Raw genomic sequence first — 23,037 nt, 5'->3', positions numbered from 1 at the left:
ATTTTAAAAATATGGTTGCAGTTACTTCATTTCTGAAATTCGATGGCATAATCTATTGCTACTGGACACTGAATGCTGGACAGAAGTCCTGAGGCCAGACTCTGGATCCCCTTCCTCGTGTTGACACAGCTATAGCTATTGATCAGTTCTCTTTTACTACTGGGATTGTGCTCTAAAGATCAGATGACAAATGAATAGTGCCCCATGTCTCACCTTCTGGTCTCTCCTGGATGCTGTTGCCTGATCATCTTACGTTCATCTGTCAGTGGGCGTGCTTGTGTGAAAAAAACCAGAGCTCTTAATGCCGTGTTATCTTCTCCAGGAAATTTCACACAGGGCCTGTGTGAGTGTGTGTGTGTGTGCGTGTGTGAGTGTGTGTGAGTGTGTACGTGTGTGTACGTGTGTGTGAGTGTGTGAGTGTGTGTGCGTGTGTGTGAGTGTGTGTGTGCATGTGTGTGAGTGTGTGTGAGTGCATGTGTGCATGTGTGTGTGCGTGTGTGTGTGTGCGTTCATGTGTTCCTGTGTGCGTGTGTGTGAGTGTGTGTGTGCGTCCGTGTGTGAGTGTGAGTGTGTGTGAGTGTGTGCGAGCGTGAATGCGTGTGTGCATGTGTATATATGTGCATGCTTGTGTGTGTGTGTGTGTGCTGGGTGTGCTGGGTGTGTGTGTGTGTGTGTATATGTGTGTATATATGTGTATGCTTGTGTGTATGCTTGTGTGTGTGTGTGAGTGCCAGGTGATGGCTAAGCATATCTAAATGATGTCATTTGCACGGTGACCCTCCTGCCCCCATACAGTTTCCCAGCAGGCAGTGGGAGGAGACCCAGCTGCTCGGGCCCCCAGGGGACTGTGGGTGTCCAGATGCTGCTCGCTGTGGGGGCAGCTGGGGTCTGAGGGACATCCCCTCCCCCCTGCTCACTCCTGGGCGCCTTCACCGCTGCCAGGTAACGCCCCGTCTCTAACCGGCACTGCCCCTCCCACAGGAAGTCCCGCGGGAAGTACTCCGCAGTCCCACTTGAGCCCGGTTCCTCCCGCTCCTCCCACACAGCCAACGCTCCCGTTTTTCAGTGCTCTGGAGCGTGGATGTTATTGAATTTTTATTCCGCGCTTTTTAGAACGGGAAAACCATTCTCTGTGATGTGTCGAATGTATCTCGGGAGCCTTATTAAAGGAAGGCTCCTCCTTTTGACGAGAAACGGCACAAATCTGTTCGCGGGCCTCGAATAACGCAGCGTATAGACAGCCTGCAGCGTAGTGCCTGAGGTGCACGACTGGGACCCGGAAGGTCGGTGGTTCAAGCCCCGGTGTGGCCATGATAAGATCCGAACTGCCGTTGGGCACTTGAGCAAGGCCCTCACAGGGGTTAAGTAAGTAAGTAAGTCAATTTAAAAATAAAAATAAATAATAACAATAATAATACATAAAAGAACAGTCAATAAAACCAACAAATCACAAATAAATGGACATGAAATAAACGGAAATACAGTTTAGAAGAAGAAAGAAACGGCTAGACAAACGCCTGTCTGAAGAGATGTGATTTTAGCTGCTTTTTAAAATTTTCCACAGACGCCACAGCTCTTAAGTCCGGTGGAAGAGTATTCCACAATTTAGGAGCCACCGATTCGAAGGCTCGGTCACCTTTAGTTTTGAGCCTAGGTTGTTATTGGCCAGGTTGGGCCTGAACGAGGCGCCAGGTTATTTCTCCAGCACAATGCCGCCCTGCACGCTTGAAAAGCATATTAATTGCAAACGCCTGTGAAAACGCCTTCCTCCTCACCACCTCGTTGTGAAACCGCCCGTCTTATGAATGATAATGAGGTGTGTCTGGGACAAAGCCCGATCAGGCTCATTCAGATTTCTCCCTCGTTTAGAGGTCTTTGGTGTGCTTCATCATCAAAACCACGGGCTCCATGGGGGGAGGGAGGGGGGGCTGACTGACAGGGGCCCTCAAAATATAGGATTTTATTTTCATGGGGCCCCCAGTCCCAGGTGGCACCCCTGATGACAATTGTGCTGGTCTGTTCATTTCTCCTCATTTAAAACTTCAAAAATGCTGAAAATGGACCGACGGAAATATAATGCATCCTTAGAATACTCCGTTCCTTGAGGCACAGGATTATGCTTTGTATGCTAAGATTATCTTGGTTTAATGCAGTCGGTTTTGCTGAATACTTTACCCGTATGACTTTCTGAAAAGTGCTTTTGATAGGGCCTTGCTTCACGGCTACAGCTGTGTTTTGGCCACAGGGAGAGACATGCAGATCGCATCCCTCTGCAGCATGAACATCACACTGAGCATTGCAGCTCTATTTCACATCCTTTCTCTTATTTCCGAACGTGCCGTCAACAGCCAGTAGTCAAAGGCACATCTACGCTCTCAAACAACCTTATCTTGATCAACTCTCAGTCCATCTGCTTCAAAGCGCTGTTACACCAATTTAACCGATTTAATCCGTATTGAATTGTCTGAGCGATTTATTTTTTGACAGAAGGAAGAATTGCCCACGATCATGTATGCTTGCCTGTGTGTCTGCAGTCTAGCCTCAGTCTATCCTGAAGGAACAGCCGTTAGTTGTGGGTTAGCTGCCAGGATGCATGCTGGGAAGGGAAACCTTCAGCCCTGATTGGATATGGGGAATATTGATGCCTTCAGCAGGCCACACACAGCACCGGTCCACATTGCACATTGTTACTCAAAACACTTGTGGATTGATTACATACTGGAGAATGGAAATCATTGCATTTGTATAGCTTTTTTACATTTACACGCACACACACACACTCACACACACACATACATGCACACACGCATATATGCGCTCTCAAACACACATACATGCACACACACGTGCTTACACACGCGCGCTCATACGCACATACACTCACACACATGCTCTCTCACATGCTGACACACACATACACACATACACGCACACGCACAGACACACACACGCACGCATGCTCACACACACATGCTTACACACTCACATGTTCACTCACATACATGCACAAACACATGCTGCTTACACACACACGCTTATACACACGTGCTCACACATGCTGACACACGCACATACACACACACACAGACACACACATACACGCAAGCACACGCATGCCCCCACACACCTCCATCTCCCTGATCCCCCTTATTATCACACAGGTTGTCTGACCTCTGACCTCTCTTACCAGCAGCCAGCTGCATCATGCTTATTCTCCCCAGCGCGAGGCATTCGAGTTCCCAGAAACCGCTATGACATCATCCGTCCCATAATCCTGGGCGGCGGGGCGGATGTGTGATAGATGGATGTGGAGACGTCTCTCAAAGGGCCCCGGTTAAGTGAGGACTGACACCCCACGGTCCTGTTTTCGGGCCAAAATGCTGCGATTCCTCCTCTGAGCCAAAAAAAGGCCCACGTAGGCCTGCTGCACAGGGATCACGTGACAGTCAGGAACGAATCGAACGGAGTGAGAACGCCACGTCTTTGTGTCCGTGAACGCCTCCCGGCGAAAGCTCCGCCATTCATCAGCGTGTTCTCGACTGACACCGAGTCTGCAGGACTGCAGCTCCAGTGCACCGTGCGGGGGGGGGGTATTAGTATTCTACACCCCACCTCACTGCCACGGTCCTCCTTAATGCTCTCATCGCCCCCCCCCCCCCCCCCCCCCCCCCCCCCCCTTCGGTGCAGTTCCACATACTGCCACCAGGGGGAGAAAGAACAATGCACGTCTCACCAACATCGCCAGAGGCCTGGAGAAACGCTCCTCTTTTAACCCCCGTGGCAGTTTAAAACCTCCCCTTAGCAACTCCTGTCTCGCTCCACGGGACGAAACAGACTCACAGACTCCCGCCTCGCGATACGCCGCCAGGATAGCGCGCTTATCTGCGCCCGGAGCCCGCCCTCCGACCCGGCGGGAGAAACGGCCGCTCTGCGATATCGGAGTCAGCGGAGGAGACAGCGGGCTCCTTCCAAACGCTTACTCTTCTCCTCTTTTCTATTTCCCTTGCTCTTTTATCTACTCCCGGCTCCGCCCATCAGGAGAGGCTAGAGAGAGAAAAACGAAGACGGGGGAAATCGAGAAATTAGGCAGTTAGGCAAATGGAGGAATGTCCTTCCAAGCCCCGGGTGTCAGTTCGAAGTCGCGTCGGTTACAGACGTGGCAGATGAGGAGAGGTGGATCCGCAGGTCGATCATTTATACCTTCGGCTTTCCATCCACAAAGGATGCGCTGATGTTTCCCTGCTGAAAGGAAAGACTGGGGTTTGACATCTTCTACTTCTAGCCCCGAGAAGGATAATTTAACGGGTTTGAATGTTCTTAAAGATGGCGGACCTCGATCGATTGCTGGGTCAGGAGCGAGTAAAAGAGAGAAGAGTAGAAAAAATAAGTGATTGGAATGAACACATTGCTTAGGTTGTGCATCACAGATTGGGACACACAGAAATATAAGGTCTAGATCTAGAACTACTGGGGGAGTTACATTACTGGTACGTTGCAGTTATTTTTAAGGTGACGTTTTTTTTTTTTTCAAAGCGACATACAGTTCATTAGACTAAGCAGAGGCCAATCTCCCCTGGAACAATATAGGGTTAAGGGCCTTGCTCAAGGGCCACACCAACCCGAGCCCCTGGGCTACAGGCTGCCCCGCTGGCTGGCTGATCTTGGTATGGCACTGCTCTAGTGCTTGGATGAGCCACCCGACCTGGCTTCAGATCCGGGCCACGCTGAGTGCTGATTGGCCGGGCAGCCCCTCATGGCGACGCACGATTGGCTGTGACCACGCCCCGGGATGGGAGGGCGCTCACTAGTAGTGACCCCTGCTGGTTCGGTCGGGTGCCCGCAACACCACCTGTTGAGCTGAACACGACGCGTCGTCCTCCATCTTGTGTCTGTGTGAACGTGACTCCGATGTGTGAGCGCCGGGCGGTTCGGAGGTGAGCTCGCCGGCGCTCCCGAAGCGGGAGCCGAGGTCACCGGAACGAGCGTCGATAAATGCGATTGGGCGGAAAAAGGAAAAGCATTTTTTTTACATAACTTTAGCAGATTATATCCGCTCATTAAAGGCAGGACTTGGAGCCTGGCCAGAGCCCAGGGGCATTTAAATTCACTTCCTTTTTGACCTCCTTTGACTCCTCTGAAATTCTTTATCTGAGATCGAAGTTCCTGTAAGGCTCGCTCGCAATTTAAACCGAAACGCTCGGTCGAGGAGGAAACGGTGTAAAAATGCCAGCTGGAGGATTCTGTTTGAATTATTTAAGTTACGCATCACAAGAATACCAGAACACGCCAGCGGAAGGAGAAATCCGTCGGAAGTTGTGGAAAATGATTGCGTTGGTGCATCAACCTGTTTTTGGTTTTGCCTTGTATGGAGGCCTCCACACTGCAGCGGGTCATTGAGACGCAGGATAAAGGTCTGTGCATTTAGCATTGCAGCGTTTGAGCGTTTCCCATACACGGACCAGCTGGGTGAAGCCTTTCCTGCTGTAAAATCCAGCTATGACCAGCTCAATATACCAGCTACCAGCTGTGTCAAAACATAGCTTGAGCTGGTCAAACCGTGTTGAGTGGGGAGCTGGTCTGAACTGGTCAACCTGCTATCAGCTGTTTCAAAACCTAGCTTGAACTGGTCAAACCGTGTTGAGCGTGGAGCTGGTCTGACTTCCAGCTGTTTCAAAGCCTAGCTTCAGCTACTTTTGCAGCAGGGTTCTGTTGTAGAAATGGTGCTGACCTGAACGACCAGGGAAGAGGACGCTAGCCTTCACCGTGTGGAGCCAACCGGACGCCAAGCAACTCACAAACGTCAAACTTAAAGCACGTCCTTTAAGTTTGAATTCTAGCGCAATGCAACTGTAATGTAGATAAAATACCGCATGAAACTCAGCTCGGTGACAAAGTGTTGCCTGTCTGTGACAGATTGCTCACACTGGGACAGATGCCTTCGCTGGAGTGGCACACCCTACAGCACCGCTGCTCAAGTGGGCTCTGAGAAGTGAGAAGCGCTGTGACCTCCCTGCTCAGTTCAGTGTTTGAACGTGTAATTAATACTCCTATCCAGAAGGGGGCAGAACAGTACAGTGGTCTCCTATCTCCAGCCACCCCCCCCCCCCCCTTCCCCCCCTTTAGTGATCACACAGCACTGCAGAGAGACATGCTGGGCTTTGATCACCCTACCAGGAGAGGAGAGGGGGAGAGGGAGGAGGAGAGAGAGAGAGAGGGAGAGAGGGAGAGCAAGACGTGAGAGACGTTGAGAAGAGGGAGCGATGAGAGAAAGAAAAGTGTGTAAAGACGACTCGACATTCACGCACACACACACCAAAATACAGATGTTGACACAAAGGTTGTGTGACTGGTATGGAAAACTCTCCGACATTCTCTTCCTCCGATGACAGTCCTCTTTCCCTAGGAATTCCTCAGCTTGCATTCACCTCATCTTCAGCGGGGGAAAATAAATCAATAGCATTGACAGACGGTTTCTCTCTCTCTCTCCCTCTCTTCCCTCCCTCTCTCTCTCTCTCTCTCTCTCTCTCTCTCTCCTCCGTCCAGTGGTAACAGGTTGCAGGGGAGAGCGTCTGTACCGGACCGTCCCTGAACCCGAACTCGCCCGCCCGCTGAGATACGACCGTGAGATAGCTCAACTGTGTTCTACTGCAGCGAAACCCCCCTCCCCATCCCTGCCCCTGCCCCTGCCCCTGCCTCTGCCCCTGCCCCTGCCTCTGGCGCCGAGCGGGTCCGTTCGGATCGGAACCTGGAGAGGTGATGTAAGGCACCTCCGTTCACGGCGTACCCGCGCGGGGGGAAACTACCACCTCCATCACACTGTCAGTCAGGCTGCGATGATGTCACCACAGTCCTCTTCTGCCTTTTTCTCTCCGTCTCCAGCTTCTCCCTGAGAGAGCGAGGGAGCGAGGGAGAGAGAGAGAGAGGAAAGGGAAAGAGGCAAATGGAGATGGGAGAGAGAAGAGAGAGGGAAAGAGGGAGAGTCCCAGAATGCAGAACTGACAGGAGAGACATTAAAGTAACATGGTGGTTGGTCACACTTTCTAGGTTTTTATATGCAATTAGCACAAGAGGGCATTGAAGAAACACGACGAATGTATTAAATATGTCTGTTCTTTAGTTTTGGGAGAAGTAAGGGTTTTAAATTTATCGTCCTATTTTCAACCGGTTGAGAATGTTCTGCTTGTGTGCGTGGCACCACCCTTATCCCTCCCCGATAACTCCTGACCCACAGTTTGCACCGCTGGCCTACAGGACAGTGGGGGCACATCGTGGCTAATTGACGGTTCTCATTACCCCACCCAGGCAGTTCAGGTTAACTTTTATAGTGGGAAATTTAGGCTTAGACAAATATACATTTAAATTTAAATGACTGAATAAAAAAAAAAAATTTTTTAAGCATGTTTGTTTTACTGTTGCCAAAAGACAATTAGAAAGTGCCACATTCAACCGCCATGTTACTCGTTTAAAGTTTGACAGAGAGCAATGGAGAAAATGAGAGTGTTTGAGAGAGAGAGAGAGAGAGAGGGAACAGAGAGACACAGAGGGAACTAGCAAGGCAAGGTGGGAACACAGGAGAGGAGATGAAAATGAGATGAGAGAGAGAGAGAGAGAGAGAGAATGGGATGAACGGGACGGGGGAGGGAGGTGATACTACGGGAGAGAGTGAGTCACTGGCAGAGGGAGGATGCACAGAGCGGAGTGTTAAGGACAGATCTGTCAGCCAGCCAAGATGGAGAGAGTGAGAGACAGAGATGGAGGAGTGTGAGAAACGGACTAACAGGACCATAACAGGTAGATGGATCCAAACGAGCTGCACATACCTGTACGTTCTCGTTGCAAATGGGCCGATTCGGTTGATTCTTCAGTCGAATACGATGAATCTCCGTGATGTGTGCCATAATCTCGTTTGATGTCGTGTAACTTCTCAAAATAAGTGCGCTATAAAACCTATATTTGAGTTTGTTTCACTCAAACGGTTTGATGAAGTCAAATCTCCTTTTCCCCACGAGGTATCATCCAACTTTAGCTTCAGCAGTTAGCCATGAGAAGGGTACAAGGGGTGGCAGGGCTGCTGTTTTAGCAGTGAAGATGGCTGTGGTGTTCGCTACGGGATGTGAGATACAAACTTGCCCAGAAAGAGCTGCAGGTCAGCTCAGGATTAGCCGCTGAGGACAGACTGTGTTCACTCTGAGGGAGTCAGTGTGGGACCTGGCCTCTCTTGGTGACTTATAGCAGCTGAGGACAGACTGTGTTCACTCTGCGGGAGTCAGTGCAGGACCTGGCCTCTCTTGGTGACTTACAGCAGCTGAGGACAGACTGTGTTCACTGTGAGGGAGTCAGTGCGGGACCTGGCCTCTCTTGGCGACTTATAGCAGCTGAGGACAGACTGTGTTCACTCTGAGGGAGTCAGTGCGGGACCTGGCCTCTCTTGGTGACTTACAGCAGCTGAGGACAGACTGTGTTCACTCTGAGGGAGTCAGTGCGGGACCTGGCCTCTCTTGGTGACTTACAGCAGCTGAGGACAGACTGTGTTCACTCTGAGGGAGTCAGTGTGGGACCTGGCCTCTCTTGGTGACTTATAGCAGCTGAGGACAGACTGTGTTCACTCTGAGGGAGTCAGTGCGGGACCTGGCCTCTCTTGGTGACGTATAGCAGCTGAGGACAGACTGTGTTCACTCTGAGGGAGTCAGTGCGGGACCTGGCCTCTCTTGGTGACGTATAGCAGCTGAGGACAGACTGTGTTCGCTGGCTCTGCTGTGGAGCACACAGATCAGCTCAGTAAAAATGCCAGAGGAGAATGGGTGGGCCAGATGGGGTCGGCCTGCCTTGCAGGTAGCTGTTTTGGGTCGGCTTTGCGTGCTTTGCCAAGGTCTGTAAAACCCACGTTTGTCTCCTGGAATGATGATTTATCTGGAAAGAGGGCCAGCCTTATCGGAAGAACTGATTCAACTATGATAAGAGCATAGAACTGCCACACGCTCAAAAACATTATTGGACTGTATTTACAAATACACACACACACACACACAGGCACTCAGACAACCACACACATATACACACACACACACACACACACGCTCGAACACACACAAATACACACAAGCAAGCCCAACAAACACACACCAACAAAGAGTGATAACACACTGGGAGCCTCTGCCTCAAATTTAATTGCTCTCTTTCTCTTACTCTCTAACACACACAAACATGCATGTACACACACATTTACACATAGGCACACAGGCACGCAGACACACACAAACAGGCATGCACACACACTCATGCACACAGGCACACATGCACACAAGCACACAGGCACACACACACAAGCACACAGACACACATGCACACAAGCACACAGACACAAACAAACAGGCATGCACACACACTCACACACACAGGCATGCAGACACACACACTCAGCATGAGCACGTTAATGGTGGGGCAGGAACACACATGCTGAATGTAAGAGACAGCTGGTCAGTTTGGACAAGCTAATTTCCTATTCATCCATCCATCCATCCATCCATCCAAGTGAAGGACGGTCCATGTTCACGGGCAGAGTGCTCCCTCAACAGGAAACATCCTGAGAACCTCACCTTCCTCTGAACCCCAGGGTTGCCGATCTGCTGGTTTCTGGCCAAAAGCCACCATGTTGTCTAAACAGGATGTGCTATTTAATAAAAAAAAAAACTGGCACTTTAGGACAGGAGTTCTGATGCAACCCCAAATTAATGTCCACAAACTTACATGACCCCAACATACCACCCACCCACATGCCTTGTGCCTAATAACCCCCTTCACCCGCGACTGTATTGGCTGTGACCATATATACCCTCGGCTCTCATGAACTACGCTTGGTCATAGCTCAGTCATTGGGACGTTCAGCATGTAGTAGGTTACATGCTCATATTTTAAAGAGACACAAAATGAGAATATAGCTTTTTTTTTTTTTTTTTCTCAAATCAGGCACCCCCATGCGGGGTCCCGACCCACAGTTTGGGGAACCGCTGCTTTAGGATAAAGGGATGAATTTTAACAAGGCTGCCAAGCAGTGCTCAGATATTACATTCAAAGCTTCTTCTTTTTTTTTTTTAAACAGTCATTTCCCTCAAAATGATTTGACAGTTTTGATTTACCTTTTCGTCTTGGTATCCAACCTGCACTCTTGGTCAAGAACAAAGCCTCAATAACAAGCAAGAGAAAGAATGGGAATAAAACCAAAAACCCTCTGCTGTGTTTCCGTTCCCTTGGGGCTCTAGTTTTATTCATCTTGGGGAGTTGATGTAGGACCATTCGGTTTTGGCACCTTTAAAGATTTCTTTTTCATTTGAACAACACACACTGAAAAATCTGAAATGAAATGCTTAACTAAGGCTGTGTGAAATTGAAAAGTAAATTACTTACATACACATACAAAGAAAGAAATTAACATTTAAAAAAAGGCATTTTGCTTGTTGTTTGTTCAGATAATTTCACCCAAAGCATTGACTTAAATTGAAAAAAAAAGGAAACAACAAAAAGAGGCAAAAATAAAGAAAGAAAATTACACACACAACAGTAATATTTTCAACTTTTGTGTTGTTGATTTTCCCCATATAATTATAATTATCTTTTAAAACTTAAGTTTCTCAAGAGCAGGTTCGCTGTTTTTTTTAGCATGCATGTAAATCTCTTTAATTGTGAGTCACTTCGCTTCGTATCCTGCAACGTCTCACACCTTTCCTCGTCCTCTGTCCCTCCTTTATTCCTCCGTTCAGTTCTTCTTCTCCATCATCCCCTTCTTCCTCTCCCCCCCTCCTCTTTCTCTTTCCCCCCAGGTGTCATTTGTTTTTGTTTTTTTTTGGAAGCTGAGTGAACCTCTCTGCTTTCTCTTCCTGGTTTTTTTGTTGTTCGTTGTCGTGGTTATTTGGCGCCTCGTCCCCGCGGCGGTTTTCAGCAGGCGGCTTCGCGGTCCGGCGGCAGCCGAAAAAGAAAGCGAACAGGGTCTCAGAAAAAGACGAGAGGATTCTTTTAAAAGAATAGAATTTGTCTTATACTGACGGCTCCTGCGTATACGTGTGTGTGTGTGCGTGAGTGTGTGTGTGTGTGTGTTTTGTGTCCGCCAGTTGGCGCTTTCTGTCATGGATTGCCTCTTTTCTCTGCTGTGACTTCAGAGAGGTTTGTCACGATGAGTCTTTTCTCATACCAACAACAGCATTTTTGTTCGCTAGTTTTTTCCGTTTTTTGTATTTTTTTTGGCGTCAAAGGAAGTCCTTCTCTTTCAGTTATTCACATATATATTTATATATATATATTTATAAAATTAATACATATATATGAACTTGTAGGATTTGCAGACTGGGTTTGCTCCATTTTGAATCCCAAGCTGCAATGGTTCACAGTTTCAATGCGAAAATAAACGAATAAATAAGCCAATAAATCATATGGAAATATGGGGGAGGGGGACTGGGAGGTGGAGGAGGGAGAGCTTGCAGCCCCGCCTTTACCGGGGAGGTACGTGTAAAATAAAAATCAAAATGAGAAAATCAAATCAAATTCACAAGCTGAACTTCCCCCACCTCCTCCGCACTAGCCCCGCCCTCATTGGCAGACCTGCCCCTTCCCTCCCAAAAATAATCTCCGCCCCCTCTCGAAAAAACAAAAAAACACCCTCTCCCTGAATATTTGTTAAACATTTTCTTTCCCTAGAATCGACCATGATTTAATTCCAGTTCATATCTTTACAAACATTTTTTTTTTTGAAAACTCTTAAATAACAGTAGATGGGAAAATCATGCATTTTCAATTTTTTTTTTTCATTTTTCATTTTTCAACAAGGAAACTCATCGTATATCGTCGTCATATTGAAACGATTCCAGGGGCTTCTCGGCTCTTCTCGCTCTTTCTCTTCTCTCTCTCTCTCTCTCTCTCTCTCTCTCTCTCTCTCTCTCCATCCTCCCTCTCTCTCTCTCCCTCTCCCTCTCCCTCTCTCTCTCTTTCTCTTCCCCCCTCTCTCTCTCCCTCTCCCCCCTCTCTCTCTCCCTCTCCCCCTCTCTCTCTCTCTACTCCCGGTCCCCCTCCCGCTCCCCTCTCATACGGGCGTGGTGCGGCGGTTGGCTGTGTTGGCGGAGTCCTTCAGGTCCTTCTGAATGCAGTTGTGCACCTGCAGGAAGTTGTGGTCCCTCTCGGAGTTGTAGGTGGCGGTGGGCGTGCCGGCGGACTTGAGCGGGTCCCGGGTGAGCGTGTACATGGAGATCTCGGTGGACGGCAGCGCGCCGAAGCCCTTCAGGCCCACGGGCGAGGCGTCGCGGGAGTGCGAGGGCTCCGTGGAGCGGGAGCTGGAGCGGGAGCGCTGGCGGTAGCGGTAGCGGTAGCTGGGGATCCGGGTGATGGCCGAGCTCTGCAGGTAGTCGGGGGCGCGGGAGCCCGCCCGCAGCTGCTTGTGCCGGTCGATGAACATGTGCACCGCCAGCACGCCCACCATCTCCGCCATGATGAAGGACAGCGCCCCGAAGTAGAAGGACCAGCCGTACGAGTAGCTGTTCTTCTTGGAGTCGCTCTTGGAGGGGTCGCCCGCGTTGGCCGATATGTAGACGATGATCCCGATGATGTTGCTCAGGCCTGGCGGGGGGGGAACGGGGGGGACAAGGCCGCGTGAGTAACAGGTCGAAATCAGCCGAGCGCTAATGCTAATGGCGATATGAAATGGAGGGTACGCATCTTCATGGTTTCCAACACTTGTTCTGTGTTTTGTCAAGCCAGCAATGGGACAATGTGGCACAGCGTCTCCTCAAAATGGTTCTCTTGGTTTAAATAATTCTGTGTGTTTTGTTTTGTTTTGTTTGTCTGTCTCACACACTTGCACATACGCAGCTGCATTCATGCCGGCACACATGCTCACGCTCACACACACAGACACACACACATGCAGACACGCTCACACACACAAACACACACACACGAACGCACGCTCACATGCACACACACGCTCACACACACACATACACACACATGCACACACATGCACACACGCTCACACACACACATGAACGCACGCTCACATGCACACACACAAAAAGAACCAAATCTGTGATGGTGAGAGGCCCCAGTGATGGATCAGTGAGAAAGTATGTCGGGGACATTGTATTTTTAGAGTGGAATCCCAGCGGGTTGTTCTGAGCCTCGCAACAGATCGGGAGAGAGGAGCAGAAGCTAGGTGGCCACTGCTGACCAAGGATCCCGTTCACAAGGCAGAACTACATATCCAGGACCGAAAGGACTACAAGGCCCAGTCACCCCCTTCTGAGCCCTGTTTCACAAAGCAGGATTACTGAGTCAGCTGGATAACGGAGTAAAACCCAAAACCCTCCTTAATCTAGAACATGAAGTGAAGTAAAAAAAAAGAAAAAGAAAAGCTGTTCCAGGTTTTACTCAGCACAGTTATCCAGCTAACTCCACAATCTGCTTGGTGAAATACCACCACAGGTCCCTCACTGTTTAAAATGGTAGCAAACAGTGTCTTTGTGTGCAAAAACAGTGCACTTTGAACTTTTGCTGGTTTTTTCACTGATGCCTTATGCTGTGGAGCTGTGTGGCTAAATGTCCGGTGTAGCCATGATAATATCCGCACAGCTTCTGGGCCCCTGAGCAAGGCCCTTAACCCCACATTGCTCCAGCCCAGGGGGAATTGTCCCCTTGCTTAATCTAATCAACTGTAAGTTGCTTTGGATAAACAAGTGTCAGCTAAATAAAAATAATAAAATAATAATATGGAGGTGTCTCCTCTCTCTCCCTCTGCCCTTCTTTATGTTTCTCATTTCTTTATTCTCTTTCTCTCTTTCTCTCTTCGATGTCCCTGCTCTGTCTCCCTCCTCCATCTCTCTCCCCCTCTCCCTCTCTCTCTCCCCTCCATTCTCTCCCCCTCTCCCTCTCTCTCTCCCCTCTGTTCTCTCCCCTCTCTCTCTCTCTCCCCCTCTCCCTCTCCCTCTCTCCCTCTCCCTCTCTCTCTCTCTCTCTCCCTCTCTCTCTCCCCTCTGTTCTCTCTCCCCCTCTCCCTCTCCCTCTCTCCCCTGTTCTCTCTCCCCCTCTCCCTCTCTCTCCCCTCCATTCTCTCTCCCCCTCTCCCTCTCTCTCTCCCCTCCATTCTCTCTCCCCCTCTCCCTCTCTCTCTCCCCTCCATTCTCTCCCCCTCTCCCTCTCTCTCTCCCCTCTGTTCTCTCTCCCCCTCTCCCTCTCCCTCTCTCCCCTCTGTTCTCTCTCCCCCTCTCCCTCTCTCTCCCCTCCATTCTCTCTCCCCCTCTCCCTCTCACTCTCCCCTCCATTCTCTCTCCCCCTCTCCCTCTCTCTCTCCCCTCCATTCTCTCTCCCCCTCTCCCTCTCTCTCTCCCCTCCATTCTCTCCCCCTCTCCCTCTCTCTCTCCCCTCTGTTCTCTCTCCCCCTCTCCCTCTCCCTCCCCTCCGTTCTCTCTCCCCCTCTCCCTCTCCCTCTCTCCCCCCTCTCTCCCCTCTGTTCTCTCTCCCCCTCTCCCTCCCCTCCGTTCTCTCTCCCCCTCTCCCTCTCTCTCTCCCCTCTTTTCTCTCTCCCCCTCTCCCTCTCTCTCTCCCCTCTGTTCTCTCTCCCCTCTCCCTCAATTCTCTCCCCCTCTCCTTCTCTCTCCCCCTCTCCTTCTCTCTCCCCCTCTCCTTCTCTCTCCCCCTCCCCCCTCCCCCTCCCCCTCTCCCCCTCTCTCCCTCTCTCTCTCTCTCCCCCCCTCCCCCTCTCCCCCTCTCTCCCTCTCTCTCTCTCTCTCTCTCTCCCCCCTCCCCCTCTCCCCCTCTCTCCCTCTCTCTCTCTCTCTCTCTCTCCCTCTCCCTCTCTCCCCCCTCTCTCCTTCTCCCTCTCTCTCTCCCCACCGCCCCGCCCACCTGCGGACACGAAGAAGATGCCGGCGCTGAGGATGATGTTGTGGCGGGACTTGTAGAACTCGCTGGCGGCGATGCACAGCCCCCCCATGAAGAGCAGGATCACACTGAGGATGGGGAAGATGCTGGAGGCTCGCACCGCACCTGGGGAGGGAGAGAGAGGGAGAGAGAGAGAGGGAGGGAGGGGGGAGAGGGAGGGAGAGAGAAACACTTTCAATTCATTTCACTGGAATAAAATAATACATTAAAAACATTAAAAAAAACATTGAAGCCTGGATCTCCCCTCAAAGACCCTCCAGAGCAAGTTGTAACCAAAACACCTTTCAGACTGCTTAAGGCCCACACAGGGTTGCCAAATGTGTCAAAACCAGACGCCATGCACACGCACATAGAAGATGTTTGGGCAGCTTCAAGGTTGATCGTGGAGGGGGATGTTAGCAGGAAAAAAAACAGTGGATATGGAAGTAAACCAATTATTCAGTCAATTGTAACCAATTACAGGTAGCCTAATTTAATAATTTGGTTCTTCTCTTTTTTTTTTTTCAAACGAGCAAGAAAACTTGCGCTATTTCATTGGTTATTCATATGTTATGATGGTGCCTCCACCCCAAAATTAATAGATGCAGAGAGCTATGAACAATTGTCTCCGATAGAGTTGGTTGGTGGAAGCCTGCGCAAACTTTGGCCACCTTCAGCCCCTTCAAAACGTAGAGGTTTCCAGATTGAATGTGCCCCTGATCAAGAAGCGAAATCGACTGTGCCCTGCAATACATTAGGGCACAGTCGTCTCTTTTTTCAGTATGTAGGCTAATCATTTTCCATGCGTCGTATTTGTGTGTCCGCTTGTTCACATTCGCTCATTTTGTTAGGCATAGGTGGTGTTACCGGGCGGCGTTCAATTAGGTAATTTAAATTGCAGGTCGCTGTTGCCACGCCGGTTCCAAGTGAACTACAGAGAAATAAGAAAAATACTTCAGCCCCAGATGAAGGCAAGTCGTATGTGTTTAAATAAATCTGTTTGTTTTGTCGGCGTTTGTAAATAGTTAAACCTGCTCGGCACAATAAGAGATGTTAGTGTTATAGTGCTATATTGTTCGTGTTAATCAGCCTGATTTTGAATCTGGATTTATCCCAAGGTCTTCCTTACTATCAGGCTATCCTATCGGTATGCACTGTCGATATGATTTTCTTAGGTTACACTGCTAACGGCGATGTTAAAATGACGCATTTAAATTGCTTCACGGCTGAGTTAGCTAGTCATACAGACGAGCATTCATTCATTGTATCGCAGATGAACGCTTTAAAATAAAACGTGTTGAAACAGTGTGCTTAATCTTATGAATTTTTAATTGCATTTCTGTCCTAAGTCTGTCGCACAATGGTGTTACGGCGTTGGTCTAAAACTCGTTCCACGGCGGGCCTTGTGTACGCAGGTTTTCATTCCAGCCAATTAATTATGCCTTAATTCCAATTACTCATTCAACCGTTTACTTTGAAGTACATCACGCAATGCTTTCTAACGGAGAACCTCGAGAACCCTGCTACTCCTTAGATTTTTGAGAACAGTGCAAGACTGGGATTAATAATAGTGGCACGCTTGCCGAATTATGTAATAGTTTTTTTTCTGCCGTTCTGTTACAGCGCACACATTTTTAAAGCAAAAAACATTGGTCGTTCCCAATCGATATGAAGATGTGGTGTGGGGGATTTTGGGGGCAGAAGCCTGAAAAGCCAGTTGCGTTGTGAAGCTGGCACAGTGCGTATTTCTGCAGTCTCTGCTGAATGAGAGCTGTGTGCTTCTGTGCATTTAGGTCATGCGTAGTGAAACACCACGTGTATGATTCTTGGGCAGCCTGTAGCCTCATGGCTATGGCACATGCTGACTGAGACCTGGAAGGTTGGTGGTTCAAACCCTGGTGAGGAGCCGTGATAAGATCTTCACAGCCATTGGGCTCTTAACATCACACTGCTGCAGGGGGGATTGTCTAATCAACTGTAATTCGCTTTAGGTAAAAGTGTCAGCTCAATAACAAATTATCTGTATTTTATAATCGGTTTCCGTGGGAGGCTCGAACCCTTATCCGCCCCCCCCCCTCCCCCCTCTGACACAGAGCGAGGAGTGACACATCTGCTGCAGTTAGAAATCTACAGACACGTCCGCTACAGTTAGAGATCTACAGACACATCCGCGACAGTTAGAGATCTACAGACACGTCCGCTACAGTTAGAGATCTACAGACACATCCGCGACAGTTAGAGATCTACAGACACATCCGCGACAGTTAGAGATCTACAGACACATCCGCTACAGTTAGAGATCTACAGACACATCCGCGACAGTTAGAGATCTACAGACACATCCGCTACAGTTAGAGATCTACAGACACATCCGCGACAGTTACAGATCTACAGACACATCCGCCACAGTTAGAGATCTACAGACACATCCGCTACAGTTAGAGATCTACAGACACATCCGCGACAGTTAGAGATCTACAGACACATCCGCTACAGTTAGAGATCTACAGACACATCCGCTACAGTTAGAGATCTATAGACACATCTGCTGCAGTTAGAGATCTACAGACACATCCGCGACAGTTACAGATCTACAGACACATCCGCCACAGTTAGAGATCTACAGACACATCCGCTACAGTTAGAGATCTACAGACACATCCGCTACAGTTAGAGATCTACAGACACATCCGCTACAGTTAGAGATCTATAGACACATCTGCTGCAGTTAGAGATCTACAGACACATCTGCGACAGTTACAGATCTACAGACACATCCGCCACAGTTAGAGATCTACAGACACATCCGCTACAGTTAGAGATCTACAGACACATCCGCTACAGTTAGAGATCTACAGACACATCCGCTACAGTTAGAGATCTATAGACACATCTGCTACAGTTAGAGATCTACAGACACATCCGTGACAGTTAGAGATCTACAGACACATCCGCTACAGTTAGAGATCTACAGACACATCCGCTACAGTTAGAGATCTACAGACACATCCGCTACAGTTAGAGATCTACAGACACATCCGCGACAGTTACAGATCTACAGACACATCCGCGACAGTTAGAGATCTACAGACACATCCGCTACAGTTAGAGATCTACAGACACATCCGCGACAGTTAGAGATCTACAGACACATCCGCTACAGTTAGAGATCTACAGACACATCCGCTACAGTTAGAGATCTACAGACACATCCGCTACAGTTAGAGATCTATAGACACATCTGCTGCAGTTAGAGATCTACAGACACATCCGCGACAGTTACAGATCTACAGACACATCCGCCACAGTTAGAGATCTACAGACACATCCGCTACAGTTAGAGATCTACAGACACATCCGCTACAGTTAGAGATCTACAGACACATCCGCTACAGTTAGAGATCTATAGACACATCTGCTGCAGTTAGAGATCTACAGACACATCTGCGACAGTTACAGATCTACAGACACATCCGCCACAGTTAGAGATCTACAGACACATCCGCTACAGTTAGAGATCTACAGACACATCCGCTACAGTTAGAGATCTACAGACACATCCGCTACAGTTAGAGATCTATAGACACATCTGCTGCAGTTAGAGATCTACAGACACATCTGCTACAGTTAGAGATCTACAGACACATCCGCGACAGTTAGAGATCTACAGACACATCCGCGACAGTTAGAGATCTACAGACACATCCGCTACAGTTAGAGATCTACAGACACATCCGCTACAGTTAGAGATCTACAGACACATCCGCTACAGTTAGAGATCTATAGACACATCCGCTGCAGTTAGAGATCTACAGACACATCTGCTACAGTTAGAGATCTACAGACACATCCGCGACAGTTAGAGATCTACAGACACATCCGCCACAGTTAGAGATCTACAGACACATCCGCGACAGTTAGAGATCTACAGACACATCTGCTACAGTTAGAGATCTACAGACACATCTGCTACAGTTAGAGATCTACAGACACATCCGCGACAGTTAGAGATCTACAGACACATCCGCTACAGTAAGAGATCTACAGACACATCCGCTACAGTTAGAGATCTACAGACACATCCGCTACAGTTAGAGATCTACAGACACATTCGCTACAGTAAGAGATCTACAGACACATCTGCTACAGTTAGAGATCTACAGACACATCTGCTACAGTTAGAGGTCTACAGACACATCTGCAGCTTCTGTTTCCCAAACCGCCATCTCCCCGTTGGCCTGTCTGTGAGAGGGCTGTCCCAGCACAGTGGGCCTCTGTGTCCTGACTGACACTACAGACCGCCCCTCTCTGGAGCTGTCAGTGTAGAGGATCTCCTCTCCACCCTGCTCTATACAGATACTGTATGTCCACTGTCAACCTGTAGCATCTCTCTCTCTGTCTCCTTTTATTTATCTCTCTCTCTGTGGAAGGGTATGTTGTTTACAGAGCTACAGAGACTGGTGTGTGTTGTGTGTTGTGTGTGTGTGTGTGTGTGTGTGTGTGTGTGTGTGTGTGCGTGCGCGTGCATGCGTGAGCATTGCTGTGAGATGCAGCAGTGTGTGTGCGTGTATGTGTACGTGTGTGTGTGTGTGTGTGTGTGTGTGTGTGTGTGTGTGTGTGCGTGCGTGTGTGTGTGCACGTGCACGTGTGCAGACCTTCACACGGCTGTGCCATTAAATATTAAGGTGTCCTGAGTGCTGGCTGCATGCCCGTCCCCCCTGCCCCTGCCCCGTCAGCCCCCCGGTCCCCCACACCTGCAGAAGCTCGTTAACCAGAGGGGTGAGGCGTCCTGCCCTCATCACTCAGCCTCATTGGACAGAACAGAGAGCCGCGTGAATAAACACTGTAAAACTGACTGACTGTCGTTTGGTGAGTTTGTTTTCGTTTACCACGCTCCACGAGGACCAGAAGGCTTCATGAGGACCTGAACCCTCCACGGGGTCCTAAACACTTCACAAGGACCTGAACACTTTACAAGGACCTGAACACTCCACAAGGACCTGAACTGAACACTCCACAAGAACCTGAAGTTCCCCCTCGACCTCTTTAATGTCGAATACATTGGCCCAAGCCTGGATAGGTGCAGTCTACTGGGAGCTTCTTAGGACATGGTGCTGCAGCAATAAAACATGGTTGAATTAGGAATGATCAGGATTAGGATATTGGCCCAAACTGCTATGTACATTGAAGGGGATACTAGTATTGTTACAGTAGTTGTCTTGTGCTGTGCAACATTGCTACTATACAGGGAGGAAATATTCTGGTTACTTCCCATCATATGTATAAACTAGAAGCCCGTCTGTATTCGAGACTGCAATCTGTATGCTGCAGTGAATGTATGACGTCATCTTGATGTATGAGGTCATAGTTTGCTACTGGAGCACTCTGCCTTATTGCGAACATCAGCTGTACCAGACACTGTACACTCCCGTACACTGTACACTGTTTGCATACTGTTCACCCCGTCAGGGCCGGACAGCATGGCGCTGGGGGCTAGACTAAACTTCCGGCTGTAGTCATCTCCCTGCTAGAACGAACTCTGCAGGGTTTGGAAAACAGAAATGGCTTTCGGGCTTTTGTCCAACTAGATTCGCTGTCGTCTGTGTTCGCTCCCCAAGTTCGTGTATCCGTTTCAACAGAATTCTTTTTTAAGGCTTTCCCCGTGTTGGGCGGCTAACGGCCCTCTCGTTGCGGGTTTGGTTTGCCTCTCTCTCTGGAATGTGACCTGTGTATTGAGCGGTGGTGAATGCAGTACGCTGGTGGAGAGTAATGTTCACTCTCCGTCTCGTGCCCTCGGGCTCTCATCAAACGCAGAATGGGGTTGGCCTAGCTGGTACCGTGGATTGAACTGGGCTGCCCCCAAGAATACACTTTATATGTGAACCCCCTCCCCCCCACACACACACACAACCCCCGTCCAACCTCTATCTGCAGATATTTGCTCCTACCTTGCGCTACAACACCTCCTGGTTTCACTACTTATTTTACCCGCTTGGTTCAGATAACAAGCTCATTATTGAGCGGTTGAAGCGAATACCCGCAGCAGACACTGTGGCCCGCGGGACCAGGGGGTCGAGTCGCGCCGCCCCCAAACGGTCCCTGCACCCTCCGGAGGCCTGGGACCTTGTCACGCTGACAGAGCGCCCTCCTTCCCCCCACGGGACGGCCTCGCAGTCCCCCCCCCCCCCGTCGGGATGTGCTCGGGCGGCTGGGCACAGGCGTGACGGAGCGGAACGGTGAGCGACGGTAACGCCGCGGGTCGGGGAGCAGGAGTCGGGGTTTACGATCCGAAACGGGCGGGGGGTGGGGGGGGCTGGCTGTCTGTGAAGGAGGCTCAGGGCGTTCCGGGGAGCCGCCGCACGCCGGGGTCAAAGCGTCGTCGGATATATAACCTCTGGGGGAGGGGCTAAAGCCACAAACAGCCAATGATACAACGGCCCCTTACTGGCCAACTTTCCGCTGTATGGTGGACGCTCTTATCCTGAACTGCACTTTCCTCGAGGGTCCTGAACGTACTTTGATTTACACTTCATTACCTTAGTCCTCCCTCCTGATTCCCACCCCCCCCCCCCCCACCCCCCCTTCCGATACCCCTCTTGTAACCTTTAATTAAAAAAATAAAGAAATACATTTATAATAATAATTGCACTTACGATGACTGTCTTTCTGTTTAGAACTGCCCTTCATGCATACTTTACTAGTTATGGATTTGATGCTTTAACCTGTGGAAGAACCTATGCACTTGTAAGTCGCTTCGGATTAAAAGCGTCTGCCAAATGACCGAAATGTTAATGTAAACGTACGTCGCTCTGGATAAGAGCGTCTGCTAAATGCCTGTTAATGTAATGCCATGATGTAATGAGCAGTTTATGATGCAGCGACTGAGCAAAGATCAGGGATTGCACTGCGGCTCCAGTGATAGGGGCAGCGCTATATGTTTACGATTCCGGGCGCACCATCTGGTTCGTCTACAGAAACTGTTCAGTCGGGGGTCATCCAGTCTTGGTTCTTGCCTTTGGAGTTATTTGTTATTGACGTTTGTCAACATGAGGGCCACAGCCGTGCCAGTGACGGTCAAGCCGTTATGAGGCTGAGCATTATGAAAGAAAAAAAAAAAAAAGTCAGAGACATACGCCGAACAATAGGCTTACCCGAAACATCATTAAGGTGAAAGAAAGCACAGTTGATGACCAAAAGGTTCACAATATAATGAAGAAGAAAACCCTAAATGTATTTGGTCAGCATACAGAGCGCACCATCTGGTTAGTTTACAGAATGTCCTTTGTGTTGTTCACATGGCTTTCTCTTTTATCAGATACACTTGATGAATATGGGCTATCGGAGTAGGAGAGGTAATCTAGGTTCATGTTGACCTAATAATGGACGAGGTTAGGGTGTGCAGGCGGGGAGGTAGGTCTGAGATATGAGATGAACTCTCCTGCTCTGGGACCTGTGTGTGTGTGTGTGTGTGTGTGTGTGTGTGTGTGTGTGAGAGAGTGTTTGTGAGAGAGTGTGTGCATGTGTGTGTGTGTGTGAGTGTGTGTGTGTGTGAGAGAGAGTGTGTGCGTGTGAGAGTGTGTGTGTGTGTGTGTGTGTGTGAGAGAGTGAGTGTGTGTGTGAGAGTGTGTGAGTGTGTGTGTGTGTGTGTGTGTGTGTGTGTGAGAGAGTGTGTGCATGTGAGAGTGTGTGTGTGTGTGTGAGAGAGTGTGTGCGTGTGAGAGTGTGTGTGTGTGTGAGAGAGTGTGTGTGAGAGAGAGTGTGTGCGTGTGAGAGTGTGTGAGCTTGGTTGGATGAGGAGAGAAGGGGTGAGTGAAGAGTGAAAGAAGGAATATTGATCTGCACAACCGTTGCCCCCCCCCCATACACCCACAGCTACACACAGCCACACATTCTCACGTGTGCACACAGATAATGTGATTCCAAACATACACTACATGCACACACACACACACACGTACACAGGCAGAGACAGACACGGGCGTGCTGTACACATGTACACACACGGACACAAGCGTATGCTGTACACACACACACACACACACATACACACACGGACACACGTGCATGCTGTACGCACACACACACATACACACAGACACAAGCGCATGCTGCACACACACACACACACATGCACATACA

The 23,037-nt window shown here is 49.4% G+C and overlaps 1 protein-coding gene across 1 annotated transcript in view; it reads right to left on the bottom strand.

Annotated features, from left to right (window-relative positions):
* Window positions 1-12,070: 12,070 nt before the first annotated feature.
* The window catches only part of LOC133114293 (voltage-dependent calcium channel gamma-2 subunit), a 77,567-nt gene continuing 66,600 nt past the window's right edge, over window positions 12,071-23,037 (bottom strand). Inside the window, exons 3-4 of the mRNA XM_061223546.1 lie at window positions 14,884-15,024; window positions 12,071-12,600 (exon numbers count right to left, since the gene is read on the bottom strand). Coding sequence (XP_061079530.1) covers window positions 12,071-12,600; window positions 14,884-15,024 — 671 coding nt within the window. The remainder of the gene's footprint in view (window positions 12,601-14,883; window positions 15,025-23,037) is intronic.

The sequence above is a fragment of the Conger conger genome, chromosome 16 (assembly GCF_963514075.1).
Source record: "Conger conger chromosome 16, fConCon1.1, whole genome shotgun sequence".
Lineage (NCBI taxonomy): Eukaryota > Metazoa > Chordata > Actinopteri > Anguilliformes > Congridae > Conger > Conger conger.
This window is presented reverse-complemented; position numbering and strand designations above follow the sequence as displayed.